Here is a 26,591-nt window from a genome sequence, read left to right as displayed (position 1 = left end):
TATATATAATTTTTAATTTTTTTTTTAATTTTTAATTTTTAATATAAATTAAATTATTATAAATAATAATTTAATTTAGATATATAAATTAATTATATATTATATATAATTTAATTATATATCAAATATATAAATATATAATTTAATTATATATAAATTAATATATTAATTTATAATTATTAATTTTTAAATATATATATTATGTATACATATATATATTTAAAAATTACCAGACATATAATGAAGCAGGAAAATGAACCATAATAGTCAAAAGAAAAAAACAGCCAAAAGAAGATCTAGATAAAACATGTTGGAATAAGCAAAGACTTTAAAATAATTGTTATAATTCTTTTAATTCAGAAGGTTAACTGATTAGAACTTCAAAAGAAAAATGAAATCTCTAAAAGATGAGCCAAATAATTATTATACAAAAATTGAGAAAAATGGTATCTTGAAAATATCTCTCTTGGTAACAGATAGAACAAAAAGCAAAAAAAAAAAAAAAAAAATTGGTAAGGCTATACAGATATTCTGAACAGTACTATCAACCATCTCGAAACCAAAAACCACAGAAGAGAGAATGTGGGATATTTTGCAAATAAACTGACATTTCTCTAAAAACGCAAATAAAAACAAGAACCTAAAGAAATGTAACCACCAAATGTCATGCATAAGCCCTGATTAGATTTAGAAAAAGAAATTATAAGAACATTTTGGGGACAATTTAAAAAAAATCTGAATTTTTGAACTAAAATTTTTAGGAAACGAGAAAACTACTGTTAATTATCTTAATGTGATGATGGTATGATGGTTATAGAGAAGAATGTCCTTATTCTTAGGCGATGTGTGGGAATGAAAATCATGTTTTCTGCAATTTACCTGCAAATGATTCAGGAAACAATCTGTTTCTCTCTATGTACAAAGACTTAGAAAAAGCAAATTCTTTTATTAAACGTAACAACTATACGTTTGTGTCTTGTTTCTAGTTTTTAGTATTTCATACTATAAGTCAAATTTTATTATTTTTTTTGCAGGAAATCATATGTAGAATTCTTTAAGCTAAACAGCCAATAAAATCTTAGAAGGGTAATGTCGGTAAAGGCTTAACTCACATACCAAATTCCTATGAAGTTTTAAGTATAATTAACTGGAAAGAAACTTCTGTTAGACCCTTTTTAAAACCCACTTTAGCTTTCAGATTACCACTGCTTTCTTAGAATTATCAACAGAGAAATGAATTATATATAACACAAGTTAAAATTGCAGATAAATCAAGTTTCAAAATTCAATACTGTTTTGAAGCCTTTTCCCTCAAGCTAGTTTAAAGTTTAAAGACATTATAAAACTCCTCATGGATTAAATCCCACAGTAAGATTAGTTTACAATATTTTGCCACTGTTCTTTTCCAGTTTGACCTCAATTCTTATGAATGTTCCTTTTCAGCAGTTTGACCTAAAAATGACCTCTTTCAGAACACATGTAGATACAATAACTATTGATAAAAACCACAAATCCAAGGAAAAACAGAGTGAAGTGTGAGGCAGATTCATTATTCAAGGAAGGTACAAGCAAATCCTCCTATGAGAGTACCACCTATCAAAGTCCATTTAAGAAAATAAAGTCTGAGAGCTTGCTTGGTGGATTTGAATACTAATTTTAAAGCAGTGCTGCTGCTAAAAGCCAAGAATGGTGATCTTAAATAGTGATGGTGCTGATTTTCTGACTGGATTATATTATTACTCTGTGTAATAAAAGAAATACATGGTTCAGCAGTATATCTCATTTTGTGTTTCTTAGCTTGAGGGAGAAAATCTGTATTGTGGGAAGTCAGATTTATAACCATTTTCCCTCCAGAACCAACTAAACAAACAAAAAAACCCCAAAACATTTTAATTCCAAGCATCTTATTTCCTACTATTCTGGCTCCTTTCTTTAGTTCTCCAACTCCACAATTCTTGGTATCCACAATCCATTGGTGGGTGATACCACCCTTTCACTCCCCACATCCAACTCATATTTATGTATCATTATAACCACCACAATATATATACCATCATTTCCCTACCCCCTCTCTTGAGTCATTATACTCATTTGAGCATTAATCTTATTATACTAGTGTTCTGTCCATTCACTTTCTCACTCTCTAAAAAAACTGTTTCCCTACAACCTTATACCTCAATTATTACATTAGCTTCCTGATTTCCTTAGTTACACCCTCCCCTTCCTGTAGTCTATCTTAACACAACAATTAATTCTTAAGAATTCCAGACACATTATAAAAGGTTAATAAAATCCTGTTAATCTTCTTCTTAAAACATCCAATGACTCATTCACACAGAATAAAAGCCAATGTCTTTACAAAGGTTTACAAAACCTTACAGACTCTAGCTGTTCATTATCTTACTCTCTACCACTCTTCTTCCCCTCATATTTTGCGCCAGCCAAACTGGTTTCCTTACTGTTTCAGAAACATCCCAGCAATAGTCTGTACCTCAAAGCCTTCAGACTTCTTAGAATTGGTCTCTCACTTTTTCGGTGTTTTTTTATACATATCACTTAGTGAGCCGACCCTGTCTACCCTACTTAAAATCGTTCTATTTTTCCTTGCTTCACTTTTCTCATGGCACTTACTATATCTGACTTAGCATATATTTAACTTATATATTGTTTCTTGCCTCTATTAGCATGAAAGAGAGAGGAAGAGAGCAAAGATTTTGGTGGATTATTGTACTCTCAGTGCCTATGATGTGACTAATACAGAGTAGACAATCATTAAAAATTATTATTTGATGAACAAAATAATTAAATATATACTTTTTTCCCTCTGGATTATTTGTTAAATGAATGAAATATGCATTATTATGTAACTTTTAAATGATATTAAAACAGAAATTTTGGATAGAATAACTACAATGAAATATAAACCAGAAGTTATCATAAATTTATTGTCCACATAAAAAGGAAATACTTCGTTTTTTGGGACTTCATTTTTTATTAATTTTTTATTTCTTTACTTTTTTAGAGAGAGAGAATGAGAGATAGGAGGGGCATAAGGAGGAAGAGAGAAAGAATCCTAAGTAGACTCCACCTCCAGTGCAGAGCCCTAGAGCTCTATCTCACAACCCTGAGGTCATGCTATAAGCCAAAATCAAAAGTCAGTTGCTTAAGGGACAGAGCCACCCAGCCAGCCCTGGGAGTTCATTTTTAAATTCAGTCAATATACATATCTATTCTTCTCATTTTACCATCTTGAGAGAACTGACAGGAAGTATTTCACTTTCTGATATTTTATACGTTAGAATTTATACTATGAATTTAAACTATGATAAGATAAACATTATCCAAAATAAATTTAAGTGCTACAACACTCTAAGTCATACAACCAAAATTCAGGATTTTAACACTTTTAAGATGTTTTCAAACTTTAAATTATAGAAACATATTCACTTTTACTTGAATCCAAATATAGATAATTATGAAAAGAAATTTCAATACTATAACTTATTAATGAAGCGTTAAAACTCCTATTTTAAATGTATTGGTGTTTAAGTATATTAAATGCATTTAAAACTATACTTTTATTTATTTTTAGAGCTATACTTTTAAAAAAGTTGAAACAAAATTAAAAGTTATATCTGAGAAAAACATTTAGATGAAAAAGAGATGAATGATATGAACCTAGGGAAAGAGAGTCAAGGGGGGGAAAGTTATCTAAAAGATATAATCTGTTTTAAAACAGCTCTATTTTGGTACAGTGAATTATACAAAGCATTACTTGGATTTAAGAGTTTAAACAGTACATTAGAAACCAAAAATGATAGTTCATAAAAACACTCACCTACAACACCATTCAATACGACCTTCGCCCTCACAAGTTTTTGCCCAATGGTTATCTGCCAAATTTTTCATTGCAACAGCATATTCACAAAGGGTTTCCTCATCCTCACAATGTTCTCGCCAGATCTTATCAAAATCTCCCACTAAAAACAAGGGGAAAAATGAATTAAGTTAATTTCACTTAAAAATATCTAAGGCTTTTAAAAGTTTATTTCTGCATAACCTATAATTACTTAAAAATGAGAAAAGCAAAATCATGAAATCAAATTTCATGAAGTTTAAACTTTTTAATTTTAAAAGCCCTTTATGCAAAAGATGCAACATTTTAACTATGATGATGTGTTAATCAAATAAATTTTCCCATTTTAAACAGATGCATTTGTGAAGCTCAAACTAATAAACATAAGCAAACGTAGGTATGAGTTACCAGTTTATAAACCAAAAGCACACAGGGAGGGAACACTTATGGCTGGACATTCAAGCATTAATTATCCTGCTACCCTTGGGCAATATGACCTTGCAGCACAGAGTAAAGTTACTTAAGCTTGCTTCTTGCCTGTTATTTTCTTGGATCTCTACATACAGTTTTCTATATTAAAAAGGGGTTGATACGTGAGATGGTAACATAAATTAGCAAGCAAGCTAAATATTTTTATTTACTTACTTGGACATGCTTTCGGCATACAGTACTTTAAAAAATTATTATCCTTGGGCAAAAATGCTGCTAGAGAAATTATCTTAGAAGCCCCTCCAAAGTTTCAAATCTTTACAAAATGTTCTGAATAAAAATTATAAGCTGACTATATTTGCCACCACCTTTTTAAAAACATTAAAGCAGTCACCACTTTTAATATGAAATCTGAAAGAGCAATGTGCGTTCTGATAAAATATGGAATGAGAATGCTATGGCCAAATAAATGAGCAGTAACATAATTGTAAGGGTAAAAGAATAAACAAAAGGATAAACAAAAATTATCGTGGTGGCTTCACTCAACATCATTAAGTTTTATTGCCTTATGTTCAAATGTAGGCAATTGTTTGGTGACAGAATAAAATCAAAAACATAAAATAGAACAGCCAAATTTGAAGATGATGGTCAAATTCTCTCCCCAGTTAAGACTATTACATTCTAGCATATAAGAAATGTGTTTGTTTTTTAACATAGAAAAAGAACTAGAACAGTTCAAATACATCAAGACTGACTTACTCAAAATTTCAAAAACCTTATTACTGTAAGCACAGAGACCAAGAAGGACTGAGTTGAAAATCAAAATACTAGCCCTTTAGTTTGACTAAATTGAGAAACAGCAATAAAGTTACATACATGCCCATACACACAGTGCTAAAATGACTATATATCACAGTCTCAATCTTGGCCTGAATACTGACTGTAAACCCAAAAGGGATGAAGGTTTCTCTTTTGGAGGGTTAAGTATTTACACATCAATATTTTCATTAACCAGTAATATTTGTGTAGTGACAGAGCTCTCAGTTTGTTATACAGTGAACTGCAATAACCATCCACTAAAACAAGCAGGCAAACATATTTCCTAAATTCTCAAAGAAAAACTCTTCAGTTTTAGCACATCTTTCAGATAGAGTAATTTATCAAATCTCTAATAGAACTACAGGAAGTAAAGTCTTTGAAAAAAAATTTTGATTAATGATATATTAATAAACCTATGATGGTTCCTAACACTGTTCCTGACTATTCATCAGACTTGATATCAAATGGTTCATTAAGGAATAGTATCATTTTAGAGGTGCTTTATCTTTTATCAAGATGGATATCTTCAATTCTAAAAGGACTTTTGTTTGAACTTCTAAGTTTCACTGCTCTATTTAATATGAAAAAATACATAAAATTACTATATTTGTTGGTAATAAGAATCATTCAAACAAAAGCTGTATGGCCAAATATATCTGGGAAAAGCTATGTTTAACATATTTAAACAGATTTCTTTTCTGTAAGACTTTTTAGCTTAGTGGGGCGCCTGGGTGGCTCAGTGGGTTAAGCCACTGCCTTCGGCTCAGGTCCTGATCTCAGGGTCCTGGCATCGAGTCCCGCATCGGGCTCTCTGCTCAGCAGGGAGCCTGCTTCCCTCTCTCTCTCTGCCTGCCTCTCTGTCTACTTGTGATCTCTCTCTGTCAAATAAGTAAATAAAATCTTTAAAAAAAAAAAGACTTTTTAGCTTAGATTCTACAGAAGATACAACATAAGACAAAGATCTGGGCATTAAGTAGTTTATTTGGGAGAGAATCCTAGGAAATAGGAGTGAGGGAGTGGGGAGAATAAGCCAAGGCAGGAAAAAAATGCTAATACAAAGGTACACTATTGAGTTCTGCTGCTGTGGGCTAGAGAAGCTTATGAATTCTGGAATTTTGCACCTAAAAGACAGGAGGCTAGGACATTTTATGCCTCAGCTACAAACCCCAATTAACTGAGAGTTGATGAAAACCTCTACTTCTAGTTTGCACTTAGGCACTGAGTGAGGCGACATCCTTAGTGGGCTCCAGCAGTGTTGAAGAATAGTGGAAAGCAGCACTCAGTTAAAGTGCAACTTTGTTAGGGCTGGGTGCCTCTGAGATCACAGTTTGTCCGCCACAGCTGAAGACCAAGGGTACGTTATGTGGGGGCACCAAATATGCATCTACTACAACTCTATATCACTGTATACTGTGAAATTCAATTTACCCTAGAATTAACTAGAGTTGCAAAGGCAACTGTACATATACAAAGACAACTACATATATACAGAAACTTACTGCCATTCAGCTTTTAAGACCTATAGTTTTCCACATTCAACAAAATTTTGTGTACATAATATCAGTATCTTGTACAGTTTTAAAGCTTACTACCTGCTCCACTGAAGTTTTGAGGAAGGATTCAAATTTTGTCTGTAAAGCCTATTTAACTCAAACTGTTTGCAGAGAACTTTCAATTTTATGTCTTTCCAACATTTAAGTCTCCAAACTCTCTCCAACTATGATGATACTGAAACCGATGCGTGATTAGTAAAGTGTAGTACCCTTATATATAATTGAGACTAAACAATGTTAACTGTATATATTTTTCATTCTTTCAGTGGATTTGCTGAAAAGAAAAATACTCTATGTCAAAACGTTACCCAGGATAACAAAGTTAATGAGCTAGCATTGGCATCAAAGAAAGGGAAGAAGAAATGTCACAAGATGTGGTAGATGCTATATGAACCAGATTATGTTCCCTATGTCCTATGTAAGGCATCCTGGACCCAGAATTTTTAAATCATATACAAGAAGAATGTATCAAGAAGACGCTATATTAGGGGCGCCTGGGTGGCTCAGTGGGTTAGAGCCACTGCCTTTGGCTCGGGTCATGATCCCAGAGTCCTGGGATGGAGCCCCACATAGGGCTCTCTGCTCAGCAGGGAGCCTGCTCCCCCCCCCACCTGCCTCTCTGCCTGCTTGTGATCTCCGTCTGTCAAATTAAAAAAAAAAAAAAAAAAGAAGATACTATATTAAATGGTGGTTATAAAGTTGAAGAAAAAACACTGCCACCAGTTATTAAAAAATTCTACTTTCTAGAATACCCTTGAAAGCTTGTTAAACAAACAGAATGTGCAAATTCAGTTTTCTTTCCCATCACAGTCCATTCTCTGTTTTTACAGTATTCAAAATAATGGTACTTATCTTTTAAGCAAAGTATTTTCAAAATAATTTATGATTTGAGTTCTAAAAGCCAACACCAGTTAAGGCTGACCAGTGCCCAGTATCCATAATCAAAATCCTTCTGCTAACGTAATCAAAATCCTCCTGCTAATGTGGTCACAATTTTTACACAAAAAATGTGTTAATACTTGATTCTAAGAATTTTTAGTTATCTTTTAGAAATTAGGTCAACCAACATCTAAAAGACTGAATTATTTAAAAGTATAATACTTTTTCATTACCAAAAAAGCAAATTAGGAACTAAGAACTTCCTGAGGTCTGCATCAAAGATCTAGTCAACAGAATCAGAAATGCTTAAGTATAAGCTCAATTAGAGGTTCTCAATGAATTAGTAATTAGTCATATAATGATTTTACAATGATACTAGCATTTGTGATGACTCAAAATCATTGTGATTAATATCTATTTTCTTGCCCACTTCTTAGACATCCTCTAGAATTATGAATGTATCTTTTTTAAAAAAGAGAGAGAAAGGAGGAAGAGGAAGGGAGGGAGAGCTAAATCTCCAATAAATACATATATTTCATTTTCCCCAAATACAGAGAATTCAAAAATTATTTTTAGAAAGCACAATTAAAAATGTATGTCCTCCTGGGATGCCTGGGTGGCTCAAGGGGTTAAAGCCTCTGCCTTCGGCTCAGGTCATGATCTCAGGGTCCCGGGATTGAGTTCTGCATAGAGCTCTGTGCTTCCCCCCCCACCCCGCCCCGGCCTGCCTCTCTGCCTACTTGTGATCTCTCTCTCTGTTAAATAAATAAATAAAATCTTTTTTTTAAAAAAGATATTATTACTTTGAGTGCAACTGTCTTTTTTGTTTTGTTTTGTTTAAGATTTTATTTATTTGACAGAGAGAGACACACTGAGAGAGGGAACACAAGCGGGGGGAGTGGGAGAGGGAGAACCAGGCTCCCTGCTTGAGGGCTTGATCCCAGGACGGGACCACGACCTGAGCTGAAGGCAGACTCTTAAGGAACTGAGCCACCCTGGTGCCTCTGGTGTCTTTTAAGAACCAAGTATAATAGAGTTAAGGAGTTATTCATCTTTACTCTTCTAAATAACCTCAAGAACAGTCCAAACTCAAGTGAACCAATGGAATCCCCTATTTAAGTTGATACTATTTTTCCTTTTTGAATTAACTTTTCTCCTGCCATTTATTACAAGCAAATTTCTTTCCTTCAAATCATAACTGAATTCACATATTCAAAAGGGTCTATCTGCTTCTTACTTGATCATCTTACAATTACTTCCTATATGTATCCGCAATCCTTATAGTACTTTGTCACTTGTTTATGGATATTGTCTATTAAGACCATAAGATGGTAATTTTCCCATTAGAAATTGAAAGGCAAAGACTTTTTTTTTTTTTAAAGATTTTATTTATTTGACAGATAGAGATCACAAGTAGGCAGAGAGGCAGGCAGAGAGAGAGAGAGAGGAGGAAGCAGGCTCCCCGCCAAGCAGAGAGCCCAATGCGGGGCTCGATCCCAGGACCCTGGGATCATGACCTGAGTGAAAGGCAGAGGCTTTAACCCACTGAGCCACCCAGGCGCCCGTGAAAGGCAAAGACTTTTTGATTAAAAACTTACATAAGCTATAGGAGTTAGTGATGGTGTCCCAATAATGGAGGAAAAATGTTTTTATGTTTTTGCCATGCTCAAAAAATACACAAAACACCAAAATTATAAATTAAATTCAGTACCAGAGTAAAATTAAAACCAGAGTTGACAACTGTGAGTGGATAATAGTGATGAAAAAGTAAAATCTGAATACTTCAAAATAATGTTCTCAAAATAAGAGTTATAAGAGGCTTGGAAAAACAATAGATTCAAAGTTAATTTTCTGGAAACTTCACTGTTTTATGCTGCTTTATGTATTTTTTACTTTATGTTATTGTCAAAAGAAAAATTTGCAGCTGGAAGTGCAATTGTATCCATTAAGTTCTTCGATAACTGAATGTATTTCTAAATAAAAATCTGAAAAAACAAAAAAATTCAAATGGCATTTTCTACTGAAACAGGAAAAAAACCCAACAGTACATATATCTTTTAGGAAAAGCTATACACTTAAAGAGAAATTATTGGTAACAACACTATTTAAATAGATGAGCTATTTTTATGTGAAAAAAAAAAAAGATGGTGTTATATATGCTTAAAAAAAGATGCATTTTTACATGCTAGGACCATTTGATGTTTATAAGTATGCTACAAATAATATTATTTTCTCAGTAACTCCTAATTTTCTCACTTTAAAAAGATAAAGCACAGAAGATAAGAAATTTTGTTAAGTGTAAATCTGAGGCCAAATTTAGATAAGAATAGCATATAAATTATTCTTAGTGGTTTACCTGTGTGAGTCATAATAGCAAAGATCAACACTGCACTACTGTGGTTCTTACATGGAATACAAAACAAATCACATGATGCCATATTCACAAAACTCTAAAAGAAAGAAGATAAATGTATAGTCAGAAGGAATCGGTGGACATGGAGTACAGAGTGTGAGAGGTGTGACTACAGAGAAGTATAAGGAAATTTGGAAACAATAGAAATGTTCTGTATCTTGAATGTAGTAATGCTTCACAGGTGTATACATCTGCCAAAACCCACTGAATTATACACTTTAAATGGGTCCAGTTTATTGTACATAAATTGCTCCTCAATAAGTTTCATTTAAAAATATTATATGTCGGGGATGGGAGGGAGACAAACCATAAATGACTCTTAATCTCACAAAACAAACTGGGGGTTGCTGGGGGGAGGTGGGGTTGGGAGAGGAGGAGGGGGTTATGGACATTGGGGAGGGTATGTGCTATGGTGAGTGCTTTGAAGTGTGTAAACCTGGTGATTCACAGACCTGTACCCCTGGGGATAAAAATACATTATATGTTTATTAAAAAAAAAAAGAAAGAAAGAAAAGAAAGGATGAATACCCAACTTTTGTTGCAACATGGACGGGACTGGAAGTGATTATGCTGAGTGAAATAAGTCAAGCAGAGAGAGTCAAGTATCATATGGTTTCACTTATTTGTGGAGCATCACAAATGACATGGAGGACATTGGGAGATGGAGAGAAGAAGGAAGTTGAGGGAAATTGGAAGGGGAGGCGAACCATAAGAGACTATGGACTCTGAAAAACAACCTGAGGGTTTTGAAGGGGCGGGGGTGGGAGGTTGGGGGAACCAGGTGGTGGGTAATAGGGAGGGCACGTATTGCATGGAGCACTGGGTGTTGTGCAAAAACAATGAATACTGTTATGCTGAAAATAAATAAGTAAATTAATTAATTAATAAAAAAATATTATATGCCATGAGCACAGTAAAAGTTACAAAATAAAAAATATATATATTCATTAAATTTGAGGGTCATTAATTTCTCTTAAAAAAACCAATTTACTTTGAGTATCACAAACAAATCTTGACCTTGTGGAAATTCAGAACTAAAAATCTATTTAATTTTTACTTCGGTACATTATCAAATATGGACAGTAAGATACTTTACCTATAGATGACCAGATTACCAAATTCACATTTCAAGAACTTTAAAGATCATTTGCTCTAATATGAGGTAAGCAGATAAACTCATGACCAAATGGAAACAAGTTAAACAGCCACTCTATGGCATTAAGACAAGTGTTCAGGTCTAGAGTGTCTCACAAACACAGTTAAACCAGGTTTCTCAGGATTCCTGAGCACCTGATACAGTGACACACCTAAAGGGGAACAAAACATCCACGGTGTGTGGTGTAGAAGGAGCTTCTGAGATTCAAACATAGAACACCTGAAAACCTGCATCTTATATCCAACATGTCATGACTAGTCATTTCTCTGATGAGGGAAAAAAACCCAATATTGTGATGTATTAAGGTCAGACCTTTCTTATAAAAACAGAAATATAAGAAGCAAAGCAGTCAGGGTTGGTGGGGTGGGGGCAGCAAAAAAACCTGTTACAGCCATTCTAATAATGAAGAAGACAGAGAGTACAGAGCAGTCTTGGTAGGAATTCCAGGAACCAGCCAATCTTCAATGCTATAGCCCTTAAATCACCCAGGCAGTATATTTAATGATATACCTTTTTATTTCTTAAACCATGTATGTAACAAATATAATGCTTCCTATGTTGCAAATACCGTTTTAAGTACTTCACAAATATTAACTCATTTAATTCTAATACCAACCCACTGAGGCAGATCTTTTACTTTACAGATAAGGAAACTGAAGTACAGAGACATTAAATAAACTTCTCAATGGTACACATCAAACCTAGCAGTCACCTGCCAAAGTCCATGCTTCTAACCACCACACCACCTTGCTTCTCTTTACCAGTTTTTAATTTATGAACATTCACAGATATGAACAAAGCTTTGCACCAGAACAAGTAGCACTGACACTACTTGCTACAAACAAATGGTCTTTTGTCAGTCAAATGCAATTATTTAGTCTCTGCAACTGCATTAATTGTTAGATTTCTGGCAATGATTTCAACTCTGGCTGCACGCTGGAATCACCCAGAAGTTTCATTTAATTGATCAGAAATGCGAACTGGTTATTTATTTTAATGCTCCTCAGATAAAGCCACTGTGCAGTGATGGCTCAAAACCACAGGTCTATGATAAGATTGTAAACTCAAACACCTCTTGAAATAATATATAGATCAGTGAGGCTTAGGGCATCCTGAGGAGTCAAATTTAATTAAAAAACAAAACACTGCATGGATGAAACTCAGTATCTACAAACGTAATTTAGTCTACAGTCTATCTTGTGTTTGGAGCACTCTCTTGTTATAAATATATTTATGATAAAAATAGTTAATTCAAAATGTAAAACTTTTATTTATGATAAAAATAGTTAATTCAAAATGTAAAACTATATATATATATATATATATATATATATATATATCCTATATATAGGAATATATCCTATACATGAGATGGAAAGAAATTAAGAAAAGTTAGAATCAATGGCATCAACATTTGTTATTCCCTTATAAAACAAATTTACTGATATATGTACAACTACAGACATTACTTGTTTAGTGTAAACAAAGGACTTATGAACAACCTTCTGAGAATTTCTGTATAAACTGGACTAATAATTTCTGTATTAAGTAGAGAAACTGCTTTATAAATGAGAAAAGGGGATGATCAGATGCATGGTGATTAGCCATCCATTCTAAAATAACCCTTGCAGGGGCGCCTGGGTGGCTCAGTGGTTTAAGCCTCTGCCTTCGGCTCAGGTCATGATCTCAGGGTCCTGGGATCAAGCCCCGCATCGGGCTCTCTGCTCAGTGGGGAGCCTGTTTCTCCCTCTCTCTCTGCCTGCCTCTCTGCCTACCTGTGATCTCTCTCTCTGTCAAATAAATAAATAAAATATTTAAAAAAAATTTTTTAAATAACCCTTGCAATGGGCATCAATATACCGACACTTAGAGCATAATAAATTAGTACAGTTTATATCAGTGGTTCTCAGATGTTTGCATTTTGCAACTAGTGCAAATTTCACCCCCAAAATTTAGGAGGTTGATATTGGGGTTGAAAAATTTTTATCTTTGAAGTTACAGTATATAAGTAAATATACACTCAAAATTATTACCATCTTCTAATACTAACACACACAGACACACAATACAATATCCTTAATAGTTCTGATTTTTTCTGTTTGGATAAAACTTTTTATTTATTTATTTTTTTTAATCTTTGGCTAACACTAGTATGTAGGAACCAATAGGTAGGCAAAGAGGAGTAGCAAATAACAAAAAAGAGAAATTCACAGTATACAGTAAAATAAGGCAAGGTGATTCCACAAACATTTACCAAATGTTAAGAACAAGGCATTTTACAGTATCCATATTCTCCACTATTTACAGTTTAACTATGGAAAAACAATATGTTTACATTGACAATTTCAAGCATTTTTAGAAGAGTAAAATTAATCTAACTACTCAATATAAGAAGCCATGACCATAAATTCTTTAAAAAAAAACAAAACTGTACCACAAATTTACAATTTAAAAATACGAATGAATATAAAAAGATTAAACCCAACTATCTGGAATATCTACATAAGCATCTTTCCTTTTGTGTATACCTTAAATTTATAAGGCATAATGCTACATACTAGAGATACAAAAACAAAAGGCAGAGTCCTACTCAAGGAACTAAAGTTAGTGGGAAAGACAGGTAACTGAACTGGTAAGGGATAAATACAATAAAGGCAAGCACAACTGTGGTATGGGAGCACAAGATAGAGGGACACTAATGTAAAATTGGACACTACTGGTGTCTTCAAAGGATCTATACTCAATTACACATTATTATCACTCTGTGGGTCAGTTCATATGGCCTCAAACTTCAATTTCCAGACAGGGCTTCCAATCCTATACTTCCAAAGGATATATTCCAAACTAAATAATTACACCAATCCTATGACAAACCAACCTGTTTACTCTGTTCTCCCTGCTCCCATCCCAACCCATACACATTTCCAAAACAGAGGAAAATGGGTACGTAAATTTTCCCAGACAACAAACCTTGACATCATCTCTGACTCTTGCCCTTTACTTTCACTGAAACTACTCACTCTGACCTTCAAAAATTCTTTGGTGTATCTTTCTCTGTATTCATGATCACCGTTGTTATTGATGCTATGATTAACTCTAAATCAGATCAGTATAAGGGTCTCCTAGGTGATCTCCTTTCTTCCAGTTCTTTTCTACTCGACAGTACTTTAGAGTTCAGCATTCCTGAACTCCTCTGTTCGTTATATAACCTATGGAGCTTTCCACAAATTTCCACAGATGATAAAGATCCACTGCATTTGTTATTGTTTTTTTTCCCCCACAAAACAATCAAAAGGATCTACACCAATCAAGAGGATCTACCTAAATTTTACTATACCTTTTGAAATGTAAAAAAACCAAAACCCTAAAAAGATACCTTACTACAATGATGACCAATAATAACAAAATCAAATAGTTAATATACTATATACCTCTCACTGAAATGACTATTTACCAGTCAATGTTCTCTTTTAGTGTTACTAATTATTAAACCCTTCATTTTTTCTCCCTGCAAGAATGGCAATTCCCACTCTCCTTGTGTAAAGTTAACAAAGCCCTTCTGTGGACAGTCTTCACCTTACTTAATTTGCTAACTAAATAAACATTCTACCACAAAGCAGCACTTTCTGATTCTATATCAGAATGAGCATGACTAAAGAAAAGAAAAAAAAAGAAAACAGAGTAAAACTTAACTTTAAAAAAAGGAAAAAAAAGAAAGAAAACCTGTTCTAAGTTTTTTGGGCTCATGGAGTTGGTTAGTATTTTAAAGTAGTGTTGAAGACCATAGAAGGAAAAAAAATTAAGAAATTTCAATTAAAAAGTCTGTTATCCTAATATTAAAAACAATTTCAAAACTTTGTTTCAGGAAAACCACTAATATTATATTCATTCTTTTATTTTTAGACCTTTTGGTGTTAGTTTAAAAATATTTATAATTCAAGTTTTTCCCTCCCTGCCAATTCTCTTCCATGTGTTTGCTAAAGAATAACAATCACAATAGTATTTTTCAGTCTATCCTAAACTGTTACTGTAGCTCACCTCTTCTCTCAAACTATGAAGAATGTGAGTAATCAATAAAATTAAACATCTCAACTAGACTATTTAGTAGTTGCTTCTTTTTTTTTTTTTGTAAAGATTTTATTTATTTGACAGATAGAGATCATAAGTAGGGAGAGAGGCAGGCAGAGAGAGAGAGAGAGAGGAGGAAGCAGGCTCCCTGCCAAGCAGAGAGCCCGACACGGGGCTCGATCCCAGGACCCTGGGATCATGACCTGAGCGAAAGGCAGAGGCTTTAACCCACTGAGCCACCCAGGCGCCCCTAGTAGTTGCTTCTTAAACATGCTGCTCACAACTATTTATCTTCAAAACATAATTTTTTCCCGACATAGTCTACAGAACCAACATACCCTGTATTCTCCTTTTGTGCTTCAGTATCAGTAATCTGTCTTAACTGTTTTTATAATATCATCATTGCTATTACTAACACTGATTTTAATATAGGAAACTACAATAAAGATCACCCATAATTCAGGGGCCTTGAGAATATCACTGTTAACAGCTTATTATGCATTTTTACTTTTCTCTGATTGGCTTATAAGCTACATGGGTTTGTGTGATGAACTGTTTTAACTTGTTTTGGCCTACAGAATAAGTAAATTCAGAGTATTCAGAGTGAATAAATTGATGAAATTTACTAAAGACATTCACAGATGGGTTAAAAAATCAAATCTAAATGGAATGGAAATCATACTTTTATTTCTAACAACTGCAGCCTTTACATTTTCACAATTTTTACATGAAAACTTTAAGTTTGGAAAAAGAGATGCCAAGCATAATAATCATCATTGTAAGAACAGGATTATGTGACTAGGATTATGGGAAAAAACACACAAGGACAACTGAAAATACACATGGCTCTACTTCAGTTCTCAATTAGATATGTACTCATCAGGCAGATCGGATTAAACAATGAAGTCCCTGTTTGGAAAGCAAAATTAGCTGTTTCTCATTAAAAAGCTGTCTACAACTCTTATGATACATTTAAAATATTTCTGGCTTACATGGTGGTGTTATTTTTAAAATTCTGTATAGCAAAGACAGAAAACACCTATATCTGCAAACATGTTTCCATTTATATAAACTCAACCTAAAAGATTGTCTCTTAGCTATAAATGGCTGACACTACAAACACCTCTTCTCACCACTGCTAGATATTTCCCTACCATTTCCTCTTGATAACTACTCAAGATAACAGCACTGCCCAAAACACTGACCATTATCTCCAATTCTTACTTTATACAAATTGGCAAAGGATCTCTAAGTGGTGACAGAGAACAGGCAGTAAATGGAGTAAAAAGGGAAAAAAGTGGTTAAAAAAAAATGAAAAGAGTGCACTAAATCCACCAGCCAGTCTTTACCATTCTATCCACTACCACCAACCCCAAGCCTGCTCATCCCCATCAACAAGCATCAGCTGAGCAAATGGACTAGAAAGGATGTAGAGAAATTTTTTCTACCACAGCAGGAAAATCTTATTTACATTGTTATTCCTGATTCATTTTCAATTTCAGTACCAGGTATAAGGGAAGGGAAAACTACATTATCTAACTGTATACTTGTTATCCAATGCTCACTCCTGCCATTTCTCACCCAAAAACCCATACTTCATATAGTCCCAACTCAGCTCATCATACCTATCCCATGGATTACTCCATTCTCATCAATTTACATCATTTTACCTAACACAAATTCCTGCTTCCCATTTTCCTCCTATTTCACCAACATGCGGAGTTACCATTAGGTGTGCAATTGGGAAGAAAAAATTATTTCCATAATTATATATACAGTACTAATGATGAACTATCCAAACTTCAAGCAAGTTGTTTCAATATTTTTGGGATTTGGCTCACTTGTGTGTAAAAGGAATGCATTCCAAAGATTGGCTGACAAATTTCCAGGCCCCATTGACAAGGATTCTGAAACTATATACCAAAGGTAGAAGACAAGAATTTTCTAAATGGCACACAGATGATCAGTCATATTTGGGAATCAATGATAAATGCTAAGGTTCCTTCTAGTCTAACATTCCAAGATTCTAAGCTGGAATTTTCACTGCATTTTCTAATAGAAATATTGTTATAAAAGGTGTGTAGTTAATATCATTGATGGTCTTACAGTTACTGTTTAAATAGGCCTGTATAACCTGACCTAGCACCTAAGCTCCACTTACATCATTATTTTATGACCACTGGTGACTTGCAAATGAACTTGTATGTTTGCACACTGTGGACCACCAGTATTATAATACTAAAACATCAAAGGAAAACACTAAAAAATTATTTTCTTGGGATTATGTGCATAATTATACTTTTCCACAGATGGCCTTTTCACAGATTTCTGTCCAATCACAACTACGATTTGACTTACATGTCAGAAATAAAAGTAGGAAGTGCATGCTCGATAGGATCTCTTACTTTGCGAGTGGGGCTTACAAAGCTGGTGGGGCTTTGTGTATCACTGGAATAAAGCCTAGAGAAATCTAGATCAGTAATGGAATTCAGGGCATTAAAATGCCCAAAGAACAGTCTCACTCAAATGTTTACAGACTGCCAGGACTTTACCTGCTCAGAAGCACACTAGATCATTCATTTATGAACCACATGTATCTCTTCTAGCTCTGGTAACTTCCAATGACCAATTCTCATTATAAACAAAAGTTCCCTTGGTTAATATTCAAGTTTAAAGACATGTTTCAACATGTGGGAACTAATCAAGTATAAACAGCACTTGAACACACGATGACACATTAGTAGTGTGCTGATTTAAGTGGAACCTCTTCATTTACAAATAAATTAATAATATTATAAAAAGGCAGAAATGTTAACAATTATAGGCTAGTCAGCTTTTTCTTTAAAAAGATGTACTTGCTTAGAGCTGTACAAAATAGCATGATAAATTAAATTGTGTACATTTATTTCTTCATTTCTCCAGTGGATTTCTCCAATCTACAGTGAATGCCATTATGTAAGTGCATTCTTTGAATATCAAGAATGATGCAATGGTTGCCATGACAACTACTCATTTTATTGAATAAATTGTGGGTTGGGGGTTAAAGCGTTCTTTTAAAAAACACATGTCAACATCTTAACTATGCCTGATAAGTCTCTTTCTATTGTCACCTATTAAACAATAACTATAAGCCATCTTTGAGGATGACTATTTAAACAGCTATTTAAAAAGCTAGGTTTGAGTTGCCAAGGGAGGAAAACTTTGAATTAAAAGTTTGAGAAACGAAACACATCAACTACATTTAAAGGAACAAAAGATACTTCTTTTTAATCTTCTAGAGTAATTGAAAAGTGTTTGTAAATCAAAAGTAACATGATGTTACATGTCACTGTAACATATTTTGCATCTAATCCTAAATTTAACTCACTATAAAACTAACACTAGAAGACTGCTGACATTCAGTTTGCAATTAAGCTAAACTGAGAGCAAGTAGAAGGCTATCCCTCATTTTGATACTCAAGAAATTTCTCCTGAGTGTGTAAAAAACTGGGAATTTCCAATGTCAAGTGACCTACAAAAGAGCTCTGTAAAGAAGCCTATATTTAAAAACAAGGATAACTGCACACCCCAACTATAAACGCTCCTCTAAAGGCTTTTTCCTTTGCTTCAGATCTTCCATAGGACAGGTTCCCAGCTTCACGGGCATCTGTGTCCCTAGGAGGCTCGGTGGTTACACAGACTATTCAAAGCTAAACAATATTTTGAGAACCTGCCCCAGATCTTTTCCTTCCCCACCGAAATCAAGGTTTTGGAGAATGGCGGATGGGGGTTATGAATGGCGCCCCTCCCCCCTCTAACAAGGTGAGGTCCAGTCAGCTAGAAGGCCTGCTGACTTCGCAGCCCTGGAAACCAATGGGAGGGAAGCTCCAGCACTGCCTGGCTAAACCCACAGGCAAGGGGTCTGTCGAGGCAGCAAATCAAGCAGCCCGGTCAAGCGCAGGGAGAGAGTGGCAACTCACGCTTCCTTCGATCTTTCCCAAATGCCTTTTACCTGCCTTCGTGTTTTACCTTCACCTCTCTCGCGACGAGCGACCTCCACCTCTTCTGGGAGGGTGCGTGTGTTTGTGTGTGTAGTGACAACAATCTCAGCACCCCGACTGGGGACAGGGGATTGGAAGGGGTGGGGACTCAGTTCCTCCACAGCCCTGGAACTCTCCTGAAGGGCCCTCAAAGAAAAGGGGGCGGGAGAAGCGCGTCTGACGCCGACTGAGGACTCGACCAAGAAGGGGGCGTCCGGGCCTGGGAGAGCGGCGCTGGCAGGGGCTGACGTGCAGCTCCTTCAGGTTGCAATGGTGGCCCCTTGGGGGAGGGGAGAGGTGACAAGGGGCTGGGGGCGATGAGGCCTCCCCTCCCCCCTCGCTCAAGCTCGCTGTTTACCTTCCCGGTACTTCTTGCGGAGCCGCCGGTGGACGCTCTTCACCACCCCGGACAGCTTCTCCTGCTCCAGCTTCCGCTCCTGCTCCCGAGGCGGTGGAGTGCTCGGGGGCCCAGCCCCATGCCTGCGAGCACTGCTTCGGCCGCCGGCCTCCGGCTCCATATCGCTGCCGCCGCCGCCGCCGCTGCCGCCGCCGCCCCTCGGGCCCCCGCAGACGCCTGCCTGACGGAGGAGGTGGCAGCAGCGGAGGCAGCAGCCGGGGGAGGCAGAGGACCCAAAGCGTCGGCCTCGGAGGTGGCCCCTTTCCCAAACGCTCAATCTGATTGGCGGACTGTGGAGGGCTGGGCGGAAACGGAAAAGGCGAAAGACCAATGGATGGAGAGCGCCGGCGGCGCACCCGGTTGTTTGGGACCGCGAGCAGCTGGAGGAGGCGGGGGAGCCGAGGCAGTGGGAGCGCTGAGCCCAAAAGCTCCTTTCTGCTCCCCACCCCTCTCCAGATTCTGTGCGCAGGCGCTGTGAACGACGCGCTTGCGCGTCTGAGTTTGCTGAGTAGGGGCTCGGTTCTACCCCCAGCCTTCTCGCGTCTTTCGGCTTTTCCATCCCCTGAGAATTATGTTCTAACGCTAAGCGGTTAAGGTCCTCTACCTGTACCCCTGCTGTACTTTGTCACTTATAGGTTCTCTTTAGCTGCATGGCGCGGGGAAGCGCTTTTGAGATGACTCGACAGCACAGGGATTTTACACTTCGAGGGACCCGAGCAGAGATGCTTTCATTGGCGGAGCGGTCTACCAAGTAGTGACTTAATTCACCGGCCGCCAGTGCTTAATGTCTTTAGTGCCAGAGCTGGGCCGAGGACGTAGGGGAAATGGGAAAAGGAGAGGGTCAAGAAAAGCGGTAGAAGGTAATAGTGGAGAGAAAAGGAAAGATGGAGAACCCTCAACACCTGCCCTCAAGAACTTTTGTGGTGGCCCAGATGTCACAGGGAATGTACCCTGATTTAATTTGCATCAGAACTGAGTGCTTTTAAAGTTGGACTTGGGTGTTCTCCTGTCCTTTCATTTGGTGGGTTAGTCTACGTGAAGTGTGCCTGAGTGGGTTTGGCAACCTATACCATCACCAGCACCCCTTCTTGCCCTTCTCTTTGGAAATTCCTGAGGAGCATGGTTGTTTATTTCCATCCCTGCTCCCCAGAGAGATGTCGACTGGATTAGTTCTTGAAGTTCCTGCTCGAAAGGCTGAGAGCTCTTAAAGGATTGTATTGGTTGTAGAGTACCCCCGAACTGCAGTTGTTGGTTACATGTTTGTAAAATGTTGCAAAAACTTTCTAACCAATGATTTTACGAATATAAATAAAGCTTGCATTAAGTAACTTTTATATGCCACCTTCTCAATAATGAAGACCCTGAAGAGCAAAGCATTGTACACTCTCTAGAACATAGGAAGAACAGGAGGGGAGTAATGGAGATGATCCGTGGAATATAAAGATGGAAGATGTATTCCTACCTGCGCAGTAAACACGCAGATCAAATATAGATATACTTCAAAAGAACTAATTATAATGAAGTTACACACACATAAATTGAGGCTATCGTGGTCTTATTTGGGGGCTTTTCATTTGGGAAGAAAGAGACGTTTTAATGAGAGTTGTTTTGGCTCTTTTCATATTTTAATATATATGGGAGGTGAAAAGATGTGCAAATATTTGGAAGTTACAACCATTGTAAAGAGGCATTACATTTCATTTGTACTGAACCTGCTACTACATGCAAATGAATTTTAAAGTCCTTCTTAAAAGTAGAGATGTATACTGAAGGAAATTTGGAAAATAGAGATGGGAGTAAAAAATAAAGTTGCTAAGAGAGAAGATCTTAAGTGTTCTCATTCCAAAGAAGAAATGGTAGTTATGTGATAGGATAGAGGTGTTAGCTAATTTGATAGCAGTAATCATTTTACATTTTACAAAAGTATCAAGTTAAGATGTTGTGCACCTTATACTTACACAATGTTAGGTGTCAATTGTATCTCAGGAAAGCTGGGTGGGGGAAGGTTGAAGTCACCTGAAAACCTACCATTGGGAGATAGCAATTGTTAACATTTTTTTCTTTGCCTGTATATCTTTATTTCAAATGGGATATTTTTGATGGATGTAAAGTAATCTATTATATGAATAGACTTTCACTTTAGTCACCAATTCCAATGTAGTATATGTATGTTGTTTCCAGTTTTTTGGTGTTCCAAATAATGCTGTGATGAACACCCTTGTACACAAACGTTTGTCTATTTAATTATACATTTCACTAGGCTAAATTTCTGAAAAATCCAATTTTTTAATCAAAGGGTCAAATTTTTAATGAAAACATGTTAAAGTTTTTATTTTATTTTAAAGATTTTATTTATTTATTTGACAGAGAGATAGAGAGCACAAGTAGGCAGAATGGCAGGCAAAGGAGAGGAAGAGGGAGAAGAAGGCTCTCCACCGATCAGGGAGCCCAACGCACTGCTCAATCCCAGGACTCTGGGATCATGACCCAAGCCGAAGGCAGACCCTTGACTGACTAAGCCACCCCGGCACCCCTTTGTTAAAGTTTTTAATATATATTGTCAAATGTCTTGTTTGAAAGGTGGTGGCAGTTTTTGTCACCTCTAGCAGTATATATGAATGTCTATTTCACTGCACCCTTATCAAATATATGTATTACAACTGACAAAATTGTTAATGAGATTTTTTTTAAAGGTCTTTGTTTTTAAGAGACACGTGGAACTTTTCACTGTTTTTTAACTAGCAATTCTGGCTGGCATAATATTAACATTGAATATTAATTAAAGAACAAATAAAAGGAACTTATTCAAGACTCTAGGTGTAATTTTTCAAGCAAATTAAAGAGCACAGTAATTTAAAGATTTTATTTATTTATTTGACAGAGATCACAACTAGGCAGAGAGGCAGGCAGAGAGAGAGGAGGAAGCAGGCTCCCTGCTGAGAAGAGAGCCCCATGTGGGGCTCAATCCCAGGACCCTGAGACCATGACCTAAGCTGAAGGCAGAGGCCTTAACCCGTTGAGCCACCCAGGTGCCCCAAGTGTGCAATAATTTAAATATGCCTTTTGGTTTCATACTTTCCTGAGAAGCAACCTGAGAAGGAAATTGAAAAGCTGGATTTTATTCTGAATTTGCATGAATTCAAATAGGGCAAGGGCCATTATAACCAATACTGACTTTTCTTAGGAGGACTATGATAACCGGTCATAGACCACAGTTTAAAAGGAAGTTTATAACCTTCCTCTGGTGTGATTAGTAGTATTAGAAAAAGCTTTCTATCTGTTAGAGTTGCAGAAGAATGGTAATGGGATTTTCCATTTAAGTAAAATATTTGTTCCAGTTGCTGCTAAGAGGGGTTCTCTGCAGGAAGTATGTTTGGTGCCATGGTCAACAAGCTTATTCTATGTGCAGGAAAATATTGACACCTTTGCCTCCCATGTGATGACAGGATTTCATATACCATAAATATCTTAATTTTTTAAAAAAATTTCTCTTTTTATTTATATTGAGATTTTATTTATTTATTTGAGAGAGGGAGAAATAGAGAGAGAGTGGGGGGTAGCAGCAGAGGGAGAGGGAGAAGGAGAGGCAAGCTCCCCCTGAGCAGAGAGCCTGATGCAGGGCTCCATCCCAAACCTTAGGATCATGACCTGAGCCAAAGGCAGATGCTTAAGCAACTGAGCCACCCAGTCACCCTCTCATTATTATTTTAAATAGCTGTTGGAAAAAGGGATGTCAGAATAAAACAGTATTCATTGAGCAGGATAAACCAGTCTGGGAGGAAGAGACATTTTTTCAAATGACTGCACTAAACCCCTGATAACTTAATTTCCCATCCTCATTCCTTTAAAACAGCACAGATTACCTCTCTTTCCAGAGTTAATATGCAGAATCGTGTTAAGACCAGCATTAACTAGAACAAGTGAAAATCACTAATTTGTGCCTAATGCAATGATAAAATTTACAACATTTTTGCAATATATTAATGGAATTCATTTAATTTTCAAACTGGAAGATATCTACATAGAAAATGGGAAGTATTCTTCTAGGTGACAGATGATGTTCTTATAATGGAGCAGAGGACTAAGAGATTTTCTGCATCCTGATTTCAGCTTTTCATTAACCACTAGGACATTAATCACTTGATTTCTCTAGGTTTATTTTTTTCTTCTTTATATGTTCAATGAAGAGGTTAGATTTGACTCGTGTTTTTCAATATTCTTTTTTACCATGACTCACAGTAAGAAATACATTTTTTAAGTAATACATTTTACTTGTTTATCTTGAAAGACATGCAAATGGCCAACAGATACAAGAAAATGTGCTCAACATCATTAATCATCAGAAAAAAAAAGAAAATATTATTAAAGAATATTAGGTGACCCCCACACTCCAGAAGGACTAAAGAGGCATATTTGGGGACCACATAGCTTGGATCAATACCTAAGTCAAACCCAGCAACTACTCTATCCAGCCACACCCCACTGACTCTGTTTCTTGGCTTACAGGGCAAATGTTGGACATTAAATGATGGAACTTCAGTCACTGTAATACTGAAATACCCACACCTCCACACTCTCCCTTAACAAACCAAAAGATTCCCTGCAGCTTCTGCTTCATTGTTTTGCACTTCTCTGAATAGACAGTTCACTCCAGAGATTATAGTTAGCAGAATCTAAGTCTCTTATCTAGGCTTGCATTCATGCCAGAGGAAATGTCCCAAATGTAAAAATGGTATTCAAAAGGATCTGAGTAGCTACCATATGGCAAGGTACATCGCACAAAGTGTTCAGAAAATTAAAGTGAGTCACAGTTATAGTGGTTTGGAGGCTGAAAGAGATCTTTTAAATTGGTAGTGTTTTCCAAATTTTAGGCCAATATTCAATAGCGGACCATAAAATCAATGTAGTGTGCTCCACAGGTTTAAAAACTAAAATAGAACTGAGAATACCACCACCTATTATTGCACTTAATGAAGGTAAGTATTGTCTGGTGGAACTTGTGTCCTAATTACATATAAGTGTCTATATTTATATATGTATAGTATATGTTTAAGTGTCCTGAACCCACAATGTAAAATGTAAAGATAAAAAAGTAGATCAATGGAATTGAAGAGAAGTTTAAAAATAGACCCACGCTTGTATAGACAACTGATTTTTTCACAAAGTTGCAAAGACATTTAGTAGAGAAAGTATAGTTTTTTTCAATAAATGATGCTGGAACAAGTGGACATTTATATGCCAAAAAAAAAAAAAAAAAGGAACTTCAGCCCGTGTCTCATGCCATATATGAAAATTAACTCAAAATGGAACACAGACCTAAATATAAAACCTAAAACTAAAAGTTCTGGAGGAAAACATTTTTGACCTTGTGTCAGGTATGTATCTTATAGAGATGACCTAAAGTACAACACATAATAGAAAAAATAACTTGGACTTCGCAAAAATTAGACTTGCCTCTCTTCAAAAGACACTGCTAAGGGAATCAGAAGACAAGCCACTGAGTGGGAGAAAACATTTGAAATTATTATGTCTCATAAAAGGCTTATATCCAGAATATATAAAGAACTCTCAAAACTGAATGACAAGAAAACAAATAACTTCCCTCCTTCACTAAAGAGGAAGAAGATATGAAAAACTTCCCTAAAGATGAGGTACAGACAGCAAAAAGTACACAAAAAAGTGCTTAATATTATTAGTCACTAGGAAAAAAACAAATTAAAAGCACATGAGTTACACACTGCACACCTATTTAAATGTCTAAATTAAAAAGACTGGCCATACAAAGTACTGGCTGGAACCTAGAGGTAAAGGAACTCTCCTACAGTTCGGGTGCAAATGTTAAATAGCACAACCACTTGGAAAACAGTTTGGCAGTCTCTTAAAAAAGTGAAACATACACCTACTATATGATTCAGCCACCCCACTCCTAAGTATTTACACAAGAGTAATGGAAGTGTGTGTATATATATACTTTATAAATGTGTGTGTGTGTGTGTGTGTGTGTAAAGGTTTACAGTAGCTATGTCTATAACAGCCCCAAACTGAAAACAACCTAAATGTCTATCAACAGATGAATAAAAACTGTGGCCTAACTATACAATAGAATACTAGTCAACAATAACAAAAAATAAACTGTTGATTCACATGACAACATGAATTAATCTCAAAATAATTAATGCTAGATGTCAGAGTCGGACAAAAAACAATAATATACTATACAGTTTTTACCTATGTAAAACTTCAGAAAGCAAATTAGTCTGTGGTGGCAAAATGTACATAAGAAGGTTATGGAGGTGGGGTAAGGAGAAGTGGGTAGGAGGGATTAAAAAGGGGCATGAGGAAACTTTTGTAAGTTTTTAATATCTTGATTTTTGTAATAGTTTCATGAGTTTAAATTTATCAAAATTTATCAAATAGTATACTTCGAATGTATACATTTTATTATATATTTATTATACCTCAGTAAAGCTGTTAAAAATAATAAATTTAGCATCTATTATATGCCAGGTATTGTGGCTTCAGTGGAAAAAAAAGACATTGTGTGTGTGTGTGTGTGTATGATTTTATTTTATTTATTTGGCAGAGAAGAGAGAGCACAGCAGGGGAGGAGCAGGCAGAGGGAAAAGCGGGCTCCCCACAGAGTGAGGAGCCTGATGCAGGGTTCAATCCCAGGACCCTGGAACCACAACCTGAGCCAAAATTGGATGCTTAATGGCCTAAGCCACCCAGGCACCCCAATATTATTTATATTTTTATAAAGTTGACAGTTACTAGTAATAGGACACAGACCAGTGAAATTCTAATTTTTTTGCTATTTATAAAACAAAGTAAGTGGAAATTTGATACAGATTGGTTATCTCTTTTGCTACCTAAATCAGCAAAGTGATCAAATTAGTGTGAAAATAACAAGGACTGTTAACTGAGAAGATATGTAAAAATCAAAGAAAGAGATAACAAATAATTATTGAATTTTAGTTTCTTACCAATGCCTGTGACTCTAAA

General features: G+C 35.9%; 1 protein-coding gene across 1 annotated transcript in view; it reads right to left on the bottom strand.

The window, feature by feature from the left end:
- The window catches only part of BMT2 (base methyltransferase of 25S rRNA 2 homolog), a 96,573-nt gene extending 76,771 nt beyond the window's left edge, over nt 1–19,802 (bottom strand). Inside the window, exons 1-2 of the mRNA XM_046021613.1 lie at nt 19,551–19,802; nt 3,839–3,980 (exon numbers count right to left, since the gene is read on the bottom strand). Of these exons, the coding sequence (XP_045877569.1) occupies nt 3,839–3,980; nt 19,551–19,710 (302 nt within the window). The 5' untranslated portion in view covers nt 19,711–19,802. The remainder of the gene's footprint in view (nt 1–3,838; nt 3,981–19,550) is intronic.
- Nucleotides 19,803–26,591: the final 6,789 nt, after the last annotated feature.

The sequence above is a fragment of the Meles meles genome, chromosome 10, assembly GCF_922984935.1.
Source record: "Meles meles chromosome 10, mMelMel3.1 paternal haplotype, whole genome shotgun sequence".
Lineage (NCBI taxonomy): Eukaryota > Metazoa > Chordata > Mammalia > Carnivora > Mustelidae > Meles > Meles meles.
This window is presented reverse-complemented; position numbering and strand designations above follow the sequence as displayed.